Source organism: Leptonychotes weddellii, chromosome 2 (assembly GCF_054177405.1).
Source record: "Leptonychotes weddellii isolate Sample4059 chromosome 2, ASM5417740v2, whole genome shotgun sequence".
Classification (NCBI taxonomy): Eukaryota; Metazoa; Chordata; class Mammalia; order Carnivora; family Phocidae; genus Leptonychotes; species Leptonychotes weddellii.
The window spans coordinates 121,593,912-121,609,211 of NC_138370.1; the positions used below are offsets into that span (position 1 = coordinate 121,593,912).

A 15,300-nucleotide genomic window follows, 5' to 3' on the forward strand; every position below is an offset into this window, starting at 1 on the left:
TCCTTCATCTGTGAAGGATTTCCTAAATTTCTTTTCTACTCAGATTTGCCCTTTCCCTAATTTATCCTCTTTGTTTGTGCCTGACACAGGTAATTAATCACATTTTGACTTATTTGAGAAATAAGACATCTATACAAGTAACTCTCATGCAAGACAGAATAATGACTGAACAGAAACCGAACGCTTTGTAGCATGTCAAGCCTTGCGCATTGTCAATACTCAACAAATACATACAGAAAACAAATTAAATCCAGACAAGTGCTTAGGTCACTGATTGTTTACTAGAACGAGTTCCACTCTCTGCTCAGGATCTTGGAATTGAATTGCTGAGGACAAAACAGGCCAACACTTTTATTTTTAAAATGAGATAACCAGAGAACGGAGAAGCTAAATGACTGGCCTAAGATCACACAGCTGGTACTTGCAGAGGAGATCCCCGAGCCCAGCACTTCCCAGTTAGACTGATGTCTGCTAACGGCACCCATATGCCTTTGTAGATTAACTCTCTTTCATAAAAATAAAGGCTATCGAGTGAGAATATAGAAGCAAGAACTTCATATTTCCTTCAATGACTCCAGAAGAGCAGGAAAGGAGAGAAAGTTCATTTTTAAAAACCTACGCTGACAAGCACGGCGATCATCGAGATAGTGCCCCGGGAAGCAGGCGGTGCTGCAGGTGCCGAGGTGGGACAGAACGAGGTCGGCGTCACACGAGGTGCAGGAGAAGGGTCCCACGCCCTGGCAGGTTCTGCAGGAGGAGTGACATTCTGCAGAGGGAAAAGAGACACAGAGAGAACCTATGTAGCCAAGCCCCTTTTCCAAGCAGCAGCCCGAGAGGCGTTAATAAAAGCCCCAACTGAGAGCGTTAGCCAGGCTGGTTTATTGTCCCGCAGCGTGCTTCCCGCCTCCTGTCTCTCTCTGGGGAGGTTCCAGTTCTCTCCCGCTACTGGCCCCGAGAACAGCTCACGCCAGCTCCTGCGTCCGGCACTTACTCACTTGTACAAGCTCCTCTCTCCGTGTAGTATCCAGAAGGGCAATCAGGCACACAGTGGTCCCCCAGCAGCAGGTACCGGGCATTCTGGCAGCTCAGGCAGACGCTGCCGGTGTGGTGGAGATCAGCGGCACAGTGCTGGCACAGGGGATGACAGTCTGGAGAGGGCGGGGGGCACACACAAGGCACGGGCAGCGTGAGCGTGGGGTCTCATCACTACACCAAAGGGCAGAAGGGATCGGAATGACCCCCGCTGCAGTGCAAACAGCGGGAGAGCAGCCCAAAGGCAGGACACCCCAGGAAAGGAGACGTTTGGGACCTGTACAAACGGTGCGTTTGAGGCTTTCAGCAAATGGCCAGGCCCAGCACAGCTATTAAGTTTTCATCCCTTGTCAACTGAACGACCTTCAAGTACCAGAAGGGCATGTGAGAGATTCTTGCTCGGAGTAGAGAGAGAATTGTCAGACCGACAGCAACGGTCCTGCCAGTAATTTCAACATTTCCCCCAAGAGTTCCGGGAACTCTAGCCCAGCATGCCCCCATGCACCGTGCTCCTGAGGGGGGCACAGTGCTCTCCCTGCAAGCTGCCTTCCCAGGAATTTGGCCTTTCCGAGGCAGCACGCCAGTCTCAGGTGTTGATACGGAGCGACTGGCGTTAGTAGATAAGTGGGGTGAGTCGGTGGAAAATTTTAGTCTCCAATTAGAGGTAAGTTACAAAGAAGAGTTGTGAGCTGAAAAGTCATTTTCATGACCCAATACATCATTCACAATACAATACAAGCTCCGTTGTAGGAGTTGTGATTAAAGCGCTAAGGCTAATTATCTGGTACAGCCAGCACGGTCTCATTCTCGCCCGTGTAATAGTCATCCTTTCACTCAAGAACCCGACTGCGTTCAGCTCCCATCCTCTGCCTCATTTTAAGGGGTAATTGCCCTTCAGGTCCTGTTTACCACCCTCCATCGCAAAGGTGGGAGAAAATCCACAAATCGTGATTTACCCACCAAAATAAAAAAGGAGTAAAGGCCTAGGAAATGAAAAGTTAGAGCTCTAAGCACAGGTCTTTCCCTCTAGGATTCAAAGCACTGTCCGCACTTGCTAATGCACCACTCAGGGACCAGACACGGCTTGTTCGGCTCAGACTCTTGTAGATAGAGATTGTGATCTCGAGCAATGTTTAGATTAAAAAATCCTGGTCAATGAAACAGACGGCCTGTCCCCTGAAATCTGTTAAAACAGGTCTTTTTCTCTAGACCCTCAGTGATACTGTCTTAATTGCTGACCACCTGAGACGTGTTCCCTCAGAAGTGGATCTCAGTCACACACCTGCACCCACTCATCCCCCATGAGAAGCCGTTTGAGAACCTGCACAACCACTCCAGAAGTTGAGCCCAAAGTGTCCTCCCCAGAATGCCAACTCTTCTTGTGAGCACGCAAACGAACAGCCCCTGCCCCTTCTCTGAACTGTGGGAGTTTCAAATTACGGGCAGCCTTTTGCCCGTATTAGGAGCAATTCTTGATTTCCTAAGAGCCAAATTAATCCTCATTATAGACCTTCAGTGAATTATAAAGGAAAACGATGACTGTATTGAGGGAAAGAGGATAGGGAGGCTACCTCCCCCGACTTAGTATAAGGTTTCCACACAACGTTCTCTTTTTCCTGTGCCCTCCTCACAGTGCCAGGAGCTAAAGGGGAGATTCAAAAAGCTTTGAAAGTTGCTGGAGCAAATGGAAGTGACTGTGTTTTATGATTACCTGAATGAGTGGGTACCTTCTAGGGTTGGAAACCTGAGAAACATTACTGATTCAAGGCTCCATTATTTGAAAAGTCACAGCCTCTTCCTCTTTCAAGCCGGCGCTTACAGAGTTCTGGGCTCAGACATGCATCGACAAGATCAGCAGGTGTTCAGTGGTCTAAAAACTAGTTGCATCTAACTAAGGCTTTCTCTATGTGCAATTAGAGGAATGAAGAATAATCACCAAGGGGATGCTTTGAAGAGAAAGTAAGAAGATCTCTGGAGTACTTTGTGGGTACAATAAATAAATATTTATGAATCTGTCTGATCTTGGGGATCTCTAGAAGCCGTTGAAATGAGTGAGTGTAATGTGCATTACCTACTACTAAAGGAAGCTGGAGCTAGGCTATGGATGCTCCTTCCCACTCTCACGGCAGCTGCTTGCAAACCCTCACTCCTCATCTCCAGGCCCCACCCTCACCCTCCGCCTCCTCCCAGGTTATTCTATCTTCTACTTCATTCAGTCCCTCAGGCACAGGCTTCCTGTCAGACTCAAAACATCTTTCTTTACCCATTTTTATTTCATTTCTTCTCTCCCGGTATGAAATGGCTAATTCCTCCGCCCACATTCTGGATCCAGTTTTCAACGTTATTAGAACGTTATTTCGGCATTATTGCATCTTTTACCCCATCTCTCTTCACTCTCCTTGACCTCAACCTCTGAACACACTCTGCATTACCAATGCCTCCAAAGCTTTTCTCTACAACCACACCGCCATCTCTCGCCTTCCCTTCACCACCCAACTTCCCTGCCTCCCGAACGCTTCAGCTTGCTGGGATCTGCCTTCAACCTCCACGAGCCTGCTGTGGTATTGCCTTGAAAAGGTCCCTGACCACCTCTTATTTCCAAATCCAATGGCTTCCTCTAAACCGAACCTACGGGAGAGCTCTACAACGCATGACACTCCTGGCTGCCCTCCTCCTTGAGCCCCTGTCCTCCGTTAGTATGTTTTATCCTGGTGCTGTTCACGGCCAGGTCCTTGCTCTCTGCCACCACTGCCTGATAAATGTAGACATTTCTCACAACCCTCACTTTCTGCCTTCCTCCTAATCGAGTCTCATCCTCTGAAGGTCCTAAACTAGACAGGGCTGTTTGCATTGTATTTTGACAGACAGCTACTAGAAGCCAGTGGAAAGGGCTCAAGAGTCTCAGAGACTCCAAAACCACTTGAGGCCTCTGCCTCTCTTCATGGCTCCATGTGAAGCCTTAAGAAGGCATCACATCAATTGCCAGACATATCACATTGCCTGATGGAGTACCCGGAAGCACGGAGAAATCAATAAATGACACCTGAAAATATAAAACAATCAACTGCAGGTTGCCCAAGGCATCACATTAATGCAAGGAAGTTTAAAGTTTTACCTTACACACGAGACTGTAACTACCCGACTCTGGAAGTTGGGCTCCCTCTTTTGTTCATGACCTGTATTCATTCCTTACTCATTCATCCATGGCTTAAAAAGTCATACTAAACACCCAGGCCTATGAATAGATTCATTCCAAAGCAACAAGCTAAGGGATCCCATGTTAATGCATTCACGCAAACCTCCCTTCCCAACTCTCATTTATAAGCCCCTTAAGAAGACTACTTAAATATGCTCTGAAATCCTGCTCTCAAGTCAATCTGAAGGTTGACTGACTTTTCTTCAACCAACCAGAAAAGGAAAATAAATTCCTAAAACCTAGGAAATACCTCTGTCTTGTGAGTTTGAAGTCAAAATCTCTTTATAGGAGAGAATTCTTTGGGAGAGCTCAAAATGAGTAATGATGTGAGGGGAAAGAAGCCAGAAATCAGAGCAAAAAGGGCTTAAGGATTAATACCTGTGTTCTGACTTACAATCAGTAAAGTACGGTTCCTGAGAGCAGACTACAGAACTCAGGGGTGATAGGTTACAAGTGGTCAGTCCCACTGAGGAGCACCTGTAAGTAAGCTTCAGGCTTAAGCCCAGGGGCCCCTGAGATCTCCTGCCCAGAGGAGGGGCTGAGTGTGGCTCTGACAAGAACCTTAAGGTTTTGTTTTTCTGAATACGAGGTGAGCCATGGAAAAAAATATGAAAAACATTTTTACAAATATAAATAAACATAAAAACCACCCGAAGTAGCCCTTTCAGAGTAAAGAACTACTGACATTGACATTTTTCTCTTAGTTTTTTTCTATATACTCTTATGATACAGAGCTTTATACATAGATGAGATTATATTAAATGTCATATAACATCTTTTTTTTACTCAATACCATCAGCATTTCCACATGTCATCGTAAACATCATTTTAGGGACTACATAATATCCCAGGCTTGAATAAATAAACAAGAAACTTGCACTTTTCATATACAGCTGACCCTTGCAAAACCAAGGGTTAGGGGTGCTGACCCCTTGCATAGTCAAAAATCCAAGTATAAGGTTTGGCTCCCCAAAAACTTAACTACTAATAGCCTACTATTGACTGGAAGCCTTACTGATAACCTAAATAATCAGTTAACAAATATTCTGATGGTTATAGATATTATTATATACTGTATTTTTTTTTAAAGATTTTATTTATTTTTATATACTGTATTTTTACAATAAAGCAAGCTAGAGAAAAGAAAATGTTAAAATCATAAGGAAGAGAAAATACATTTACCATATTGTACTGTATTTATCTTAAAAATCTACATATAAATGGACCCAAACAGTTCAAACCTGTTTTGTTCTAGGGTGAACTGTACTTAAAACATTTACATCCAATTTGTCCACTTCTATAATTGAGGCCCTGATAAGACTTCTGTGCGTTTTAGATTAGCCCTCAAAAGACATTGTCAGGAATGCAATTCAATTTTTTAAAATTTTTTTTAAAGATCTTGTTTATTTATAGGTGGGAGGGGCAGAGGAAGAGGGAGAGAGAAACCCAAGCAGACTCTGTGCTGAGCGCAGAGACCGACACTGGGCTTGATCTCACAACCCTAAGATCATGACCTGAGCCAAAATCAAGAGTTGGAGGCTTGGGGCACCTGGGTGGCTCAGTCGTTAAGCGTCTGCCTTCGGCTCAGGTCATGATCTCAGGGTCCTGGGATCGAGCCCCACATCAGGCTCCCTGCTCGGTGAAAAGCCTACTTCTCCCTCTCCCATTCCCCCTGCTTGTGTTCCCTCTCTTGCTGTCTCTCTCTCTCTGTCAAATAAATAAATAAATAAAAATCTTAAAAAAAGAGTTGGAGGCTTAACCGACTGTGCCACCCAGGCACCCCAATTCATATTATTATTATAGCTTATATTTATTGAGCTCAGAATATATATCAAGCACTATACTACTTATTATAAATGTATAATCTCATGCATAGTCTGCAAAAATGCAATAGGTGATGTTATTATCCCCATTTTAAAGATGAGATGGAGACTCAGAGGTTAAGTCATTTGCTCACACATGTCATATCCACACTGACTCCAGGGCATGTACTTTTAACCACTACAGACATGAAAAAAATGTAAAATTCTTAATAGGTATTACAGATTCCATTCCAGGAAGTTTGTATCAGTTTACATTTCCGAGAGTCACTCATGAGACTGTTTCCTCATAACTCTGCCTGCACTAAGGAACTGAAAAGTAGTAAAACAATCCTGGTTAATTTAGTTGGTGAAAACTGCAGTTATATCATTGTTTACATTTATACTTCTTTTATTATAAGTGAGGCTGAGCATTAAAAAAAATCTTTCAAACACCAAAAATGTTCAAATGTCTACTGTAGTCATACAGCTTTCAGTATGGTCAGGAAAAACAACCCTGGATATATAATTATAATTGAGTATGAAATATGTGAAATCAAATAATAATTTGAGATATCAACCAATGAGTTCTTTCCTCATCCACTGTAAGTAACTGCCCCCATCGAACCAGGAAGCATGGGCCGTCATGTGTTCCCAGAGAAAGTTATCAGAATCAGATCTAAAAGATAGCAAATTCACAGAGCTCAGGAACAGATGAAAGATGGAAGGAAAAACAAACTCGAATGTGCACTGGAGCTAACAGACCCAGGCCCTCCACCACCACCACAACCCCCGCACTCTCCACTTCTGTGCCCCAGCCCAGAAAAACCCTTCCACCTGGAGAGGAAGAAGGGACAGAGAGACCATTCACTTTATTTACCCTCACCCTCCTTTCCCATGGAACAGGTTGGAGGCAGCCAAGCGGCATATTCAACAATCCAACAATAAAGTGGACTTGGGTTGTGTTTCCTGCCATATAAAGGGTTTTCTCCAAATCGAGACCTGGATCCCAGGACAATAGAGATGGTGGTACAGCGGGATGAGCAACAATAGAGCGTATGGCAAACACTGGAGATGCGTATGGCAAACACTGAGATGCAGGACTGCCATGAGACTATTGCGAACATTTTGTTAAATGTTAATGGGTAAGGGCGCCTGGGTGGCTCAGTTGGTTAAGCGACTGCCTTCGGCTCAGGTCATGATCCTGGAGTCCCTGGATCGAGTCCCGCATCGGGCTCTCTGCTCAGCAGGGAGTCTGCTTCTCCCTCTGACCCTCCCCCCTCTAATGTGCTCTCTCTCATTCTCTCTCTCTCAAATAAATAAATAAAATCTTTAAAAAAAAAAAAAGTTAATGGGTAAGTACCAGGGCACCATGGAAGTCTGTAACAGGAGTTCTGACTCAGTCCAGGAGACAGGGAGGGCCTCCAAGAGAAGGTGGAGCCATGAACCCTGCGTGGGGGTTAGGTGCAAGAGGAGCTGGGCTGGGTGAGACGGTTTGGAAATGGATCCAAGAAGAGGGAAAGCTTAGGCAAAAACCCAGCAGCCCAACAGAACAGGATGCCTTCAAGGAACTGAGAGAAGGACAACATGGCTGGATCTTGAAGAACATAGAAAAAAGCCACTCATGGGGTGCCTGGGTGGCTCAGTCATTAAGTGACTGCCTTCGGCTCAGGTCATGATCCCGGAATCCCAGCATCGAGTCCCGCATCGGGCTCCCTGCTCAGCGGGGCACCCAATTCTCCCTCTCCCTCTGCTGCTCCCCCTGCCTGTGCTCTCTCACTCTCTCTGACAAATAAATAAAATTAAAAAAAGAAAAGAAAAGAAAAAAGCCACTCAGGACCCGCCTGCACCAGTTTTAGAATACCATGAAGAGGAGCATGTATTTTATCCTAAAGGCAACTGGGAATGGGTTTGTGTGTGCCTGTGTTCTTTGCCAGTCTCTTTATAGAGGTCTCTGTGTTTTTATTACAGATTTAAATGAGAAATTGTTGGATGGAAGGTAACAGTGATGAGAGAAGACATGAGAACCATAGCAAAGAACCAACAATCCAAGAAAACTCTGACATACAGCAGCTCTCAATAGGAGCCTTACTGGGAAGGGGACAGGGGTCCCTACTGTTCTTTCCCTTCCCCCCCACATTATGTCTATTAGACCCTCTCTGTTAATAATATCCTGCTGCTGAACTGTTCTCATAAGGCTTGTACTACACTAGGCATATTAAGAATACTGTAACATAAGTACATGAAAGCTGTCAGGACCAGGAATGAAGATCTTGGGTTTCCCTTGAGAAGGAAAGCCAACATACCAGTGGTTTGTCTTTCAGGCATGACCTGGGAAGACCTTTTCACAAATTGTCAGCTTCCAAAATACCTTTAAAAATTAAAACAAAGTAGAATTTGGCTCAATCAGTAGTATCTAGTAGGGAGCCCCCGCCTATGTGTTGAGTGAAAGAAGAAAAAAGGTTATTGGAGTCAAAATCCTAGGAAATTGTAGGGAATTAGGAGGCTCATGAAAGGTCAATGTGGATTGCATCTCCTGGTTTTCAAAATCCACTTCAGGCCAAGAGAAAGGGCGCCACGTGGCTATGCGTGTGACAATTTATATCTGCCTTGTCAGTAGGATTTGAGATAATGGAAAGAGAAATATCCCCACAGCCAGCCATATGTATTAATTATACACTCTAAACATAATTAAGAGGTGGTATGAGCCCCATCCCCAGGCACTGCAGGAGATGACCATGTGTCCCGGGGAACTGCTCAGACACCAGTCACTTCATGCGTAGTGAAATCTATACGCCTATTTTCTAAGAATTAGGCTGATTTGGGGACAACTCTTGCTTTCTTCCGTCTGACAAATCCCAATTCAGATCTTTGCTGGATCCACACTATAAGAGCAAAACTGTCAGAAACTGTCCTTAAAATGGCAGTACTCTGAGAGAGGCCAACAAACCACAGAGTTCCCCTATAATCCTCCTCACCCTACCTTCCGTGCCTGTTCCCCCCACCCCCCACTCAGGTGACATTTGGAACAATTTCACAGGATACACTAGAGGAAGTTTATACTGTCACTGCTTAATTTGAACCAGGGCTGCAGTTACTATAATAGGGGAACTGAGTTTCCAACCCACCAATCTAGCAGCCTCTGTAAGGATTAACGTCCCATCCTAAAAGCCCCATCTGTAACGTAAGGCATTTGCATCAAAAAAGGAGGCTAACCTCAAATATGTCTAAATGGTGAGTGTGTATCCACTAATTGCTTAAAAACAGCGCCTATTCCGGAGTCCATCTCTCTGAGTTCTAGCATTGCTACTCAGTAGGTAAATCCTTATTTGTCACGATTTCAACTACAGTGAAGAGTCTTTAAATATAAGACTCATTGAGGGTGACAAGGAAAGAAGAGAGACCCAGGATACGGTTATGTGTAGCCTGTTTCAGATTACTGGTATATAATAAGCATGTGGTAGAGGGGTGGGCAGATGGAATTCCAGTTGTTCGTATGTGTGCCTGCTTGCTAACGAACCCAGCGAATTAGCACTTAAACAAACAAATTAATGAACACATTACAAGGGAGACTGGAAATGGAGCATTAGCTCGGGCTGAAATAGATACATTTCTTGTTTTTAAGCAAGCAGAGGATTCCATTTGTTTTCTAAATATGCACAGCATGCAGACATGCTAAAAATTTAAATAGATAAGATACTTTGACTCAGCAGCTGTAATATCCTCTAATACGTCACCCTGCAGCTGTAAGGAAATTACATGTGGCCATCACTGTGTGAGGCTCTCTTCAAATCACAAAGGCTCTGCTTCGAGGATCAGTAAGGATTACCCACAGTCATGATGGATGGGAGACACGGCAGTGAAATGACTTATTTCACGTCTTTGGAGCAAAGTCAAAAAAGCTTGAAGATATTAAAGTAAATGTGTACTGTCGACGCAATGGCTTTGGATGTTGGTTTTATGGGGCAGTGACTCCTTAGCTGATAAATAATGACCTATAAAGACAAATTTAGACACACAGTGAGTTTTTAGTATGTCCTGTCAGTCGATTAGGTTCTTAATGCAACCGCATTAAATGCGTTTGGAAATGGTTACGATAATCAGCCACAAGCGCTGGAACACAAGTGTTCCTCATCAGGCAAAAAAAAATGATTTTGTGCCAGAGCTCAGGGCTCTTAAAGTGCACATAGAATTTGAATTCTGACGCCACTTTTAAAATGGACGAGGTACTGCTTGTGAGACAGTACAGAAGAAACCTAGAAAATAACATACAGATGGCAGAAGAGAAAGAAGCACCCTCTCTTTCCCCTTTGCTTTGTCCCAGGCCACCCATGAGCTCTTGTAGACCACATGGTCTTCTGGTAGCGGCGGGAGGCAGCTCCAGAGGTAAGAGCAAAGCTCTCTGCTTGGTTTCGGTGCCCGCTCTTGCTGCCAACAAGGGGTCATGAGCACCACTCCTCTGTGCGCCCTCTACCTAGTCTTCCAGCAGTTTATGCTTTGCTTTTGGTGCACCTCCAAAACAGGAAAACATTCACTTCAGTGAACATTTATGGAATATCAGTTGAGTATGAGGCACTACGGAAGTTTCCGCAGGAGATAGGGCATTGAGTCAGACTCGGCATCTTCCCTTGAGATGTTCATGACAGGGTCTACTGGAGGAAAGCCGCACCTAAAATGCAACTGGTGTCTTAGGAGGGCCAGAGAGTATTTTATCCAAAGAGAATAAGAGGGACTTGAAGTTTGTGAGGTGTGACAGCGAGCAGAAGGTGGATCAGGGCAGGGAGGAAGCAGGTAACTCAGCTGTTTTGAGTTATGTGGATTGAAAAATCAGCAGCAGGTGGACAAGAAATTCAGGAGATGGAAGAAAAGACCTGGTGGGTTAAGGGACATGAAGATGGGGTTTGTGGGTATGGTGTTCCCGTGGATTAGATGTCCAGGAGGTAGACAGGTAGAGGGGAGGGCCTGGAGATGACCGTCCCGTGTGCTCTCCACACAGACTCCAAGGAGAAAACAGAAATAAGGACCGGTTTGAGGCTGTGAGAGGTATCACCATCCCTGGGAGAGGGGCTGGGTGGGGACAGGGAAGGAGGGGGATGAAATGAAGAACCAGAAAAGGAAATAACTGGAGGAGCCAGGGTGAGGGGACTCCTTCCTCAAAGGAAGGCATGAGGAAAAAGAGGTACCTAACAGAAGAATCAGAGCCCTTGAGAAGAAAAGGTGAGGGGTTTTTGCTGTTGTTGTTGTTTTTATCAGATTATGCTATTCTTCCAAATGAGAAAGCAAGCAGAGATGTAAACTGATCTAAGTAAGTGAGATCTGAGTTGAGGGAAGGAATGGACGGTGTGTAAGGAAAGGCATGATGGGCCAGATGACAAGGCACCGACGGGAGCTGTAAACAATAGGACTGCCGAGAGGCAGAGGAGGTCTTACTGCAACTAGATCAGGGCATGGAAGCCGGTGACGTGTGCTCAGCTGTGTGTCTTCTGATGCTTCCAAGCCTGGCTCTCCTACTCAATAGCTGTGAAACGTCGAGTAAGTTGGCTAATGTCTCTAATCTCAGTCTCCCGGGCTATAAAATGGAGATACTACTAATCACAGGACAGATCTCCAGAGGCTGCAGTCAGGATTAAATGAGATAAGATATGCGAGGGGCTGGCATGTACTAAATGTTCAATAAACATTGGCCATTATTCTTTCTCTGCAGCAGGGCCAGTCAGAACTGACACTGGCATACTGATCATCATGCCTACGTCTAAGTCACTCTTTTTGCCTATAGCATATAAGCCACAGAGATTTACAGGTGTGGAAGAAACAGAGGTGAGTGCAGCCTTAGCAATCTTGCCATCTTTAGTACTGACAGGATAACCTGTGGGTCTAAATTCAGTTGTGCGCTATGGTGAGCGCTGTGAATTGTGTAAGACTGATGAATCACAGACCTGTACCCCTGAAACAAATAATACATTATATGTTAATTTAAAAAAATAATAAATAAAATAAATAAGTTCAGTTGTGTTCTTTAAGCAAGGCTTGCAGTTCTTATGAAGACAATGGCAATCCTGACTTCACTGGGAGCCCTGCCACGTTGAAAGCTTGGAAGTGAGGTCTTTCTGTAAGGTAATATATTAGGAAAAGTCACATGAAGGAGAAGTATACAAGTTGTTTTTTTTTTTAATTCAGGAAGGCACAATTTAAGCATAGGTCATGTTCTTTTTTTTCCTGGAAGTTAAAGAAAAGAAACACCTTGGAATATTCAATCATCCCTCAACAGACAGTGTGGTCTCTTAAATAAAACACAAATTGGGAGAACAAGGAGGAGGCAATCATTGAAAGTTCTGGAGAGAGATTGGATATGCAATTCATAGTTCAAGCAATAGGAGACCGGGTGACAAGATGAGGAATAAGAAGAGAAAGTACAGTGCCAATAAAGAAGATAAGGAAAATAAAGTAGCAAGTGTTTAAAGAAAAAAAAAGGCACTAGAAAATTGAAAAAATACAGAGATAGCAGAATTGGACCAGATGGAATGAAGTGGGAGGTGAACAAGAAAGAGATAAGAAGCAAAAAATGGGTCCCACTAAGAAGAAAGATCCCTGATATAATTACCATGTGAAGCATTAGAAGGGGAGTAGAGTAGCCATTAGGATGCCAAATTCGAGGCACTCATTTATCCAGCCTTTCTATGTGCCAGTCACTGCACCAAGAATTCCCACAGAGTAAGAATTCCCACCTCCACAGGAAAGTATCTGGGATGATCAAATGAAAAGATAAATGAGAAAATGTTTTGAAAAGCATAAAACTCCACAAACACACCAGTATTACTATTACCAATAACATGAGAAACAGACCCAGTCCCGGCTGAAGCCTTGGATCTCATACTCAACCTCCAGTAGGCCCAACAATAAATCTAGATCCTGCTGGTAACTGCCCAGGCCCACAACAGGAAAATGGCCACTCAAATTAAGTTATACAAACATAATGGAATGCCAATTAGTCATGAAAAATGACAGTAATGTGGATTCTTCCCATATCTGCCAACACAGGGAAATACATAAATTAAGTGATATTTAAGAGAATTGAAGAAATACATAGGTGCTGACTGCAGCTATTAAAAATGAATGTGTATATCCACTGAAAAAGATTAAAGTGCAGAATGATATAAATTATTAAAATTTAGTGTTCATTAATATTTTTCTTTAAAGTTTATGTACTTAATAACGATATATACAATAACACATGGCAGCCTAAAACAGCTTCCTTAGCATTTAAAACAGACTAGCAAGTTCTTGCAACTTTTCCCAACAGTGCTCTCCAAGGCATCTTGTCATGCCAGTCCCTTTTAACCCATCAATCAAAAAATGGTTCTTGAGTGCCTACTGTTATAATCAACTATATTTAGCATTGTAGAGTACAACAAAATGGTTAAGCATGTAGATTTTGGAATCACACTGCCTAGGTTCAAACCTTGGCTCTGTCTTCCAACTTTCGTCATTTTGAGCACGTTACTTTGTGTTTCAGGTTCTTCATATGTAACATCACTATCTGCTTTGGAGGATCATTGTTAATATTAAATGGAAAAATAAAAATAAATGAAATCTTGCCAGTTACGACGACATGGATGGAACTAGAGGGTATTATGCTAAGCGAAATAAGTCAATCAGAGAAAGACAATTATCATATGATTTCACTCATGTGGAATTTAAGAAACAAAACAGGGGAGCATAGGGGAAGGGAGGGAAAAATAAAACCAGATGAAATCAGAGAGGGAGACAAACCATAAGACACTCTTAACTATAGGGAACAAACTGAGGGTTGCTGGAGGGGATGTGGGGTGGGGGGATGGGGTAAGTGGGTGATGGGCATTAAGGAGGGCACGTAATATAATGAGCACTGGGTGTTATATGCAACTGAGGAATCACTAAACTCTACCTCTGAAACTAATAATACACTGTATATTGATTTATTGAATTTAAATTAAAAAAAATATTAAATGACAAAATGCATTCAAAGTAATTAGCACAGTGCTTGTCACATACTAAGCCCTCAGAAGAGTCACCTGTTATTAGATACCATGAAAAGATCACTCATGGGGAATATGAGCTAGTCCATGCCAAGTGCTAGGTAATTGGTAGAAACAATCAGCACACTAGGAATTACCATGTGGGAGATGCCAAGAGGAAGCTGGTCCTAGAAGGGAAGGGATCTGAGCCAGGCCCTGGGGAATGGATGAGCAGGATTTTGACGATCAAAATAAGGTAGTAACTGCTCCACATTTATAATGTGGGCCTCCTGCCTTCCTTGCAGCTAGTAACCACAAGAGCAGCTCCAGCAAGATGGAGAGCAGTGCCAACGCAGCTGCCCCACACGCAGAAGCTGCTGTAAAACAGAACCGGCTCTCACCTGGGGCTGCAAGTCCCCGTGTCTGGAGGCCGAGAACTGGGACGCTGGCTCACACGGGGCTCCTTCCCACTCCTTAATTCTGTTCAACTTCAGCTGGGGTTTGCATTGCTTGATGCTGCAGTTGTAACAGCACATTCCAAAACGAGCATCTGCTACTCTTTTTAATTTGCACCTTTCAACTTTTCTACCATTTTTTTGAGGGCCCCATCTTTCAGAAATGATGACAATAAATGGGGAAAATCATGGAAAGGACTTAAACGTTTTTCTTTTTGTGATCTGGAAGAAAAATGTTAACAGGTTTTCTGTTCCATCAACAGGTGGCTTCACTTAAGTTCAGAGAGCAAATACTTCTCTCAGTCCCAACACTGGAAGATAAGTACAGATTACTCTTCAGTGCTCTTCAACAAGCAAGAGGGTGGCAAACCTGAGCCTCCTTGGTGACTCAGGAAGGAAGGAAGAATGAAGGAAGGGATGAATGGAAGGAAATCCATAATCTGAGTATTGGTTCATTATTGTACTTTACCTTTTAGGGAGTGCCAATAAATTGTCAAATATATTAAAATCATTGCAGGGCTTCCCAAAAATTGTTCTGCAAAGCACTGGTTAGCTCTGAGAGGCCATAGCAAAATAAAGGTGAGGGGTCTACAATGCAATGTTTGCGAAATGATGTTCAGTCTCCTTCATCTTCGAGATTCACAATGCCCATCTGCTTGCTTAAGGTTCTAAGAAGTTCTGCAGTAAAGAAAGGTGCTTAACTTTATTTACCCAAGAGTTTCCCAAATTTATTGAATCTTTTTTGCATACAATACCTATTAACCATTGCTTAAAACGTGAGTTCCATGGAATACAATATGAAAATGCTCAGAATAATATTGCTT

General features: G+C 43.5%; 1 protein-coding gene across 1 annotated transcript in view; it reads right to left on the reverse strand.

The window, feature by feature from the left end:
* The window catches only part of FRAS1 (Fraser extracellular matrix complex subunit 1), a 394,684-nt gene that overhangs the window by 146,994 nt on the left and 232,390 nt on the right, over window positions 1-15,300 (reverse strand). The window contains exons 21-22 of the mRNA XM_081813142.1: window positions 996-1,148; window positions 620-766 (exon numbers count right to left, since the gene is read on the reverse strand). Of these exons, the coding sequence (XP_081669268.1) occupies window positions 620-766; window positions 996-1,148 (300 nt within the window). The remainder of the gene's footprint in view (window positions 1-619; window positions 767-995; window positions 1,149-15,300) is intronic.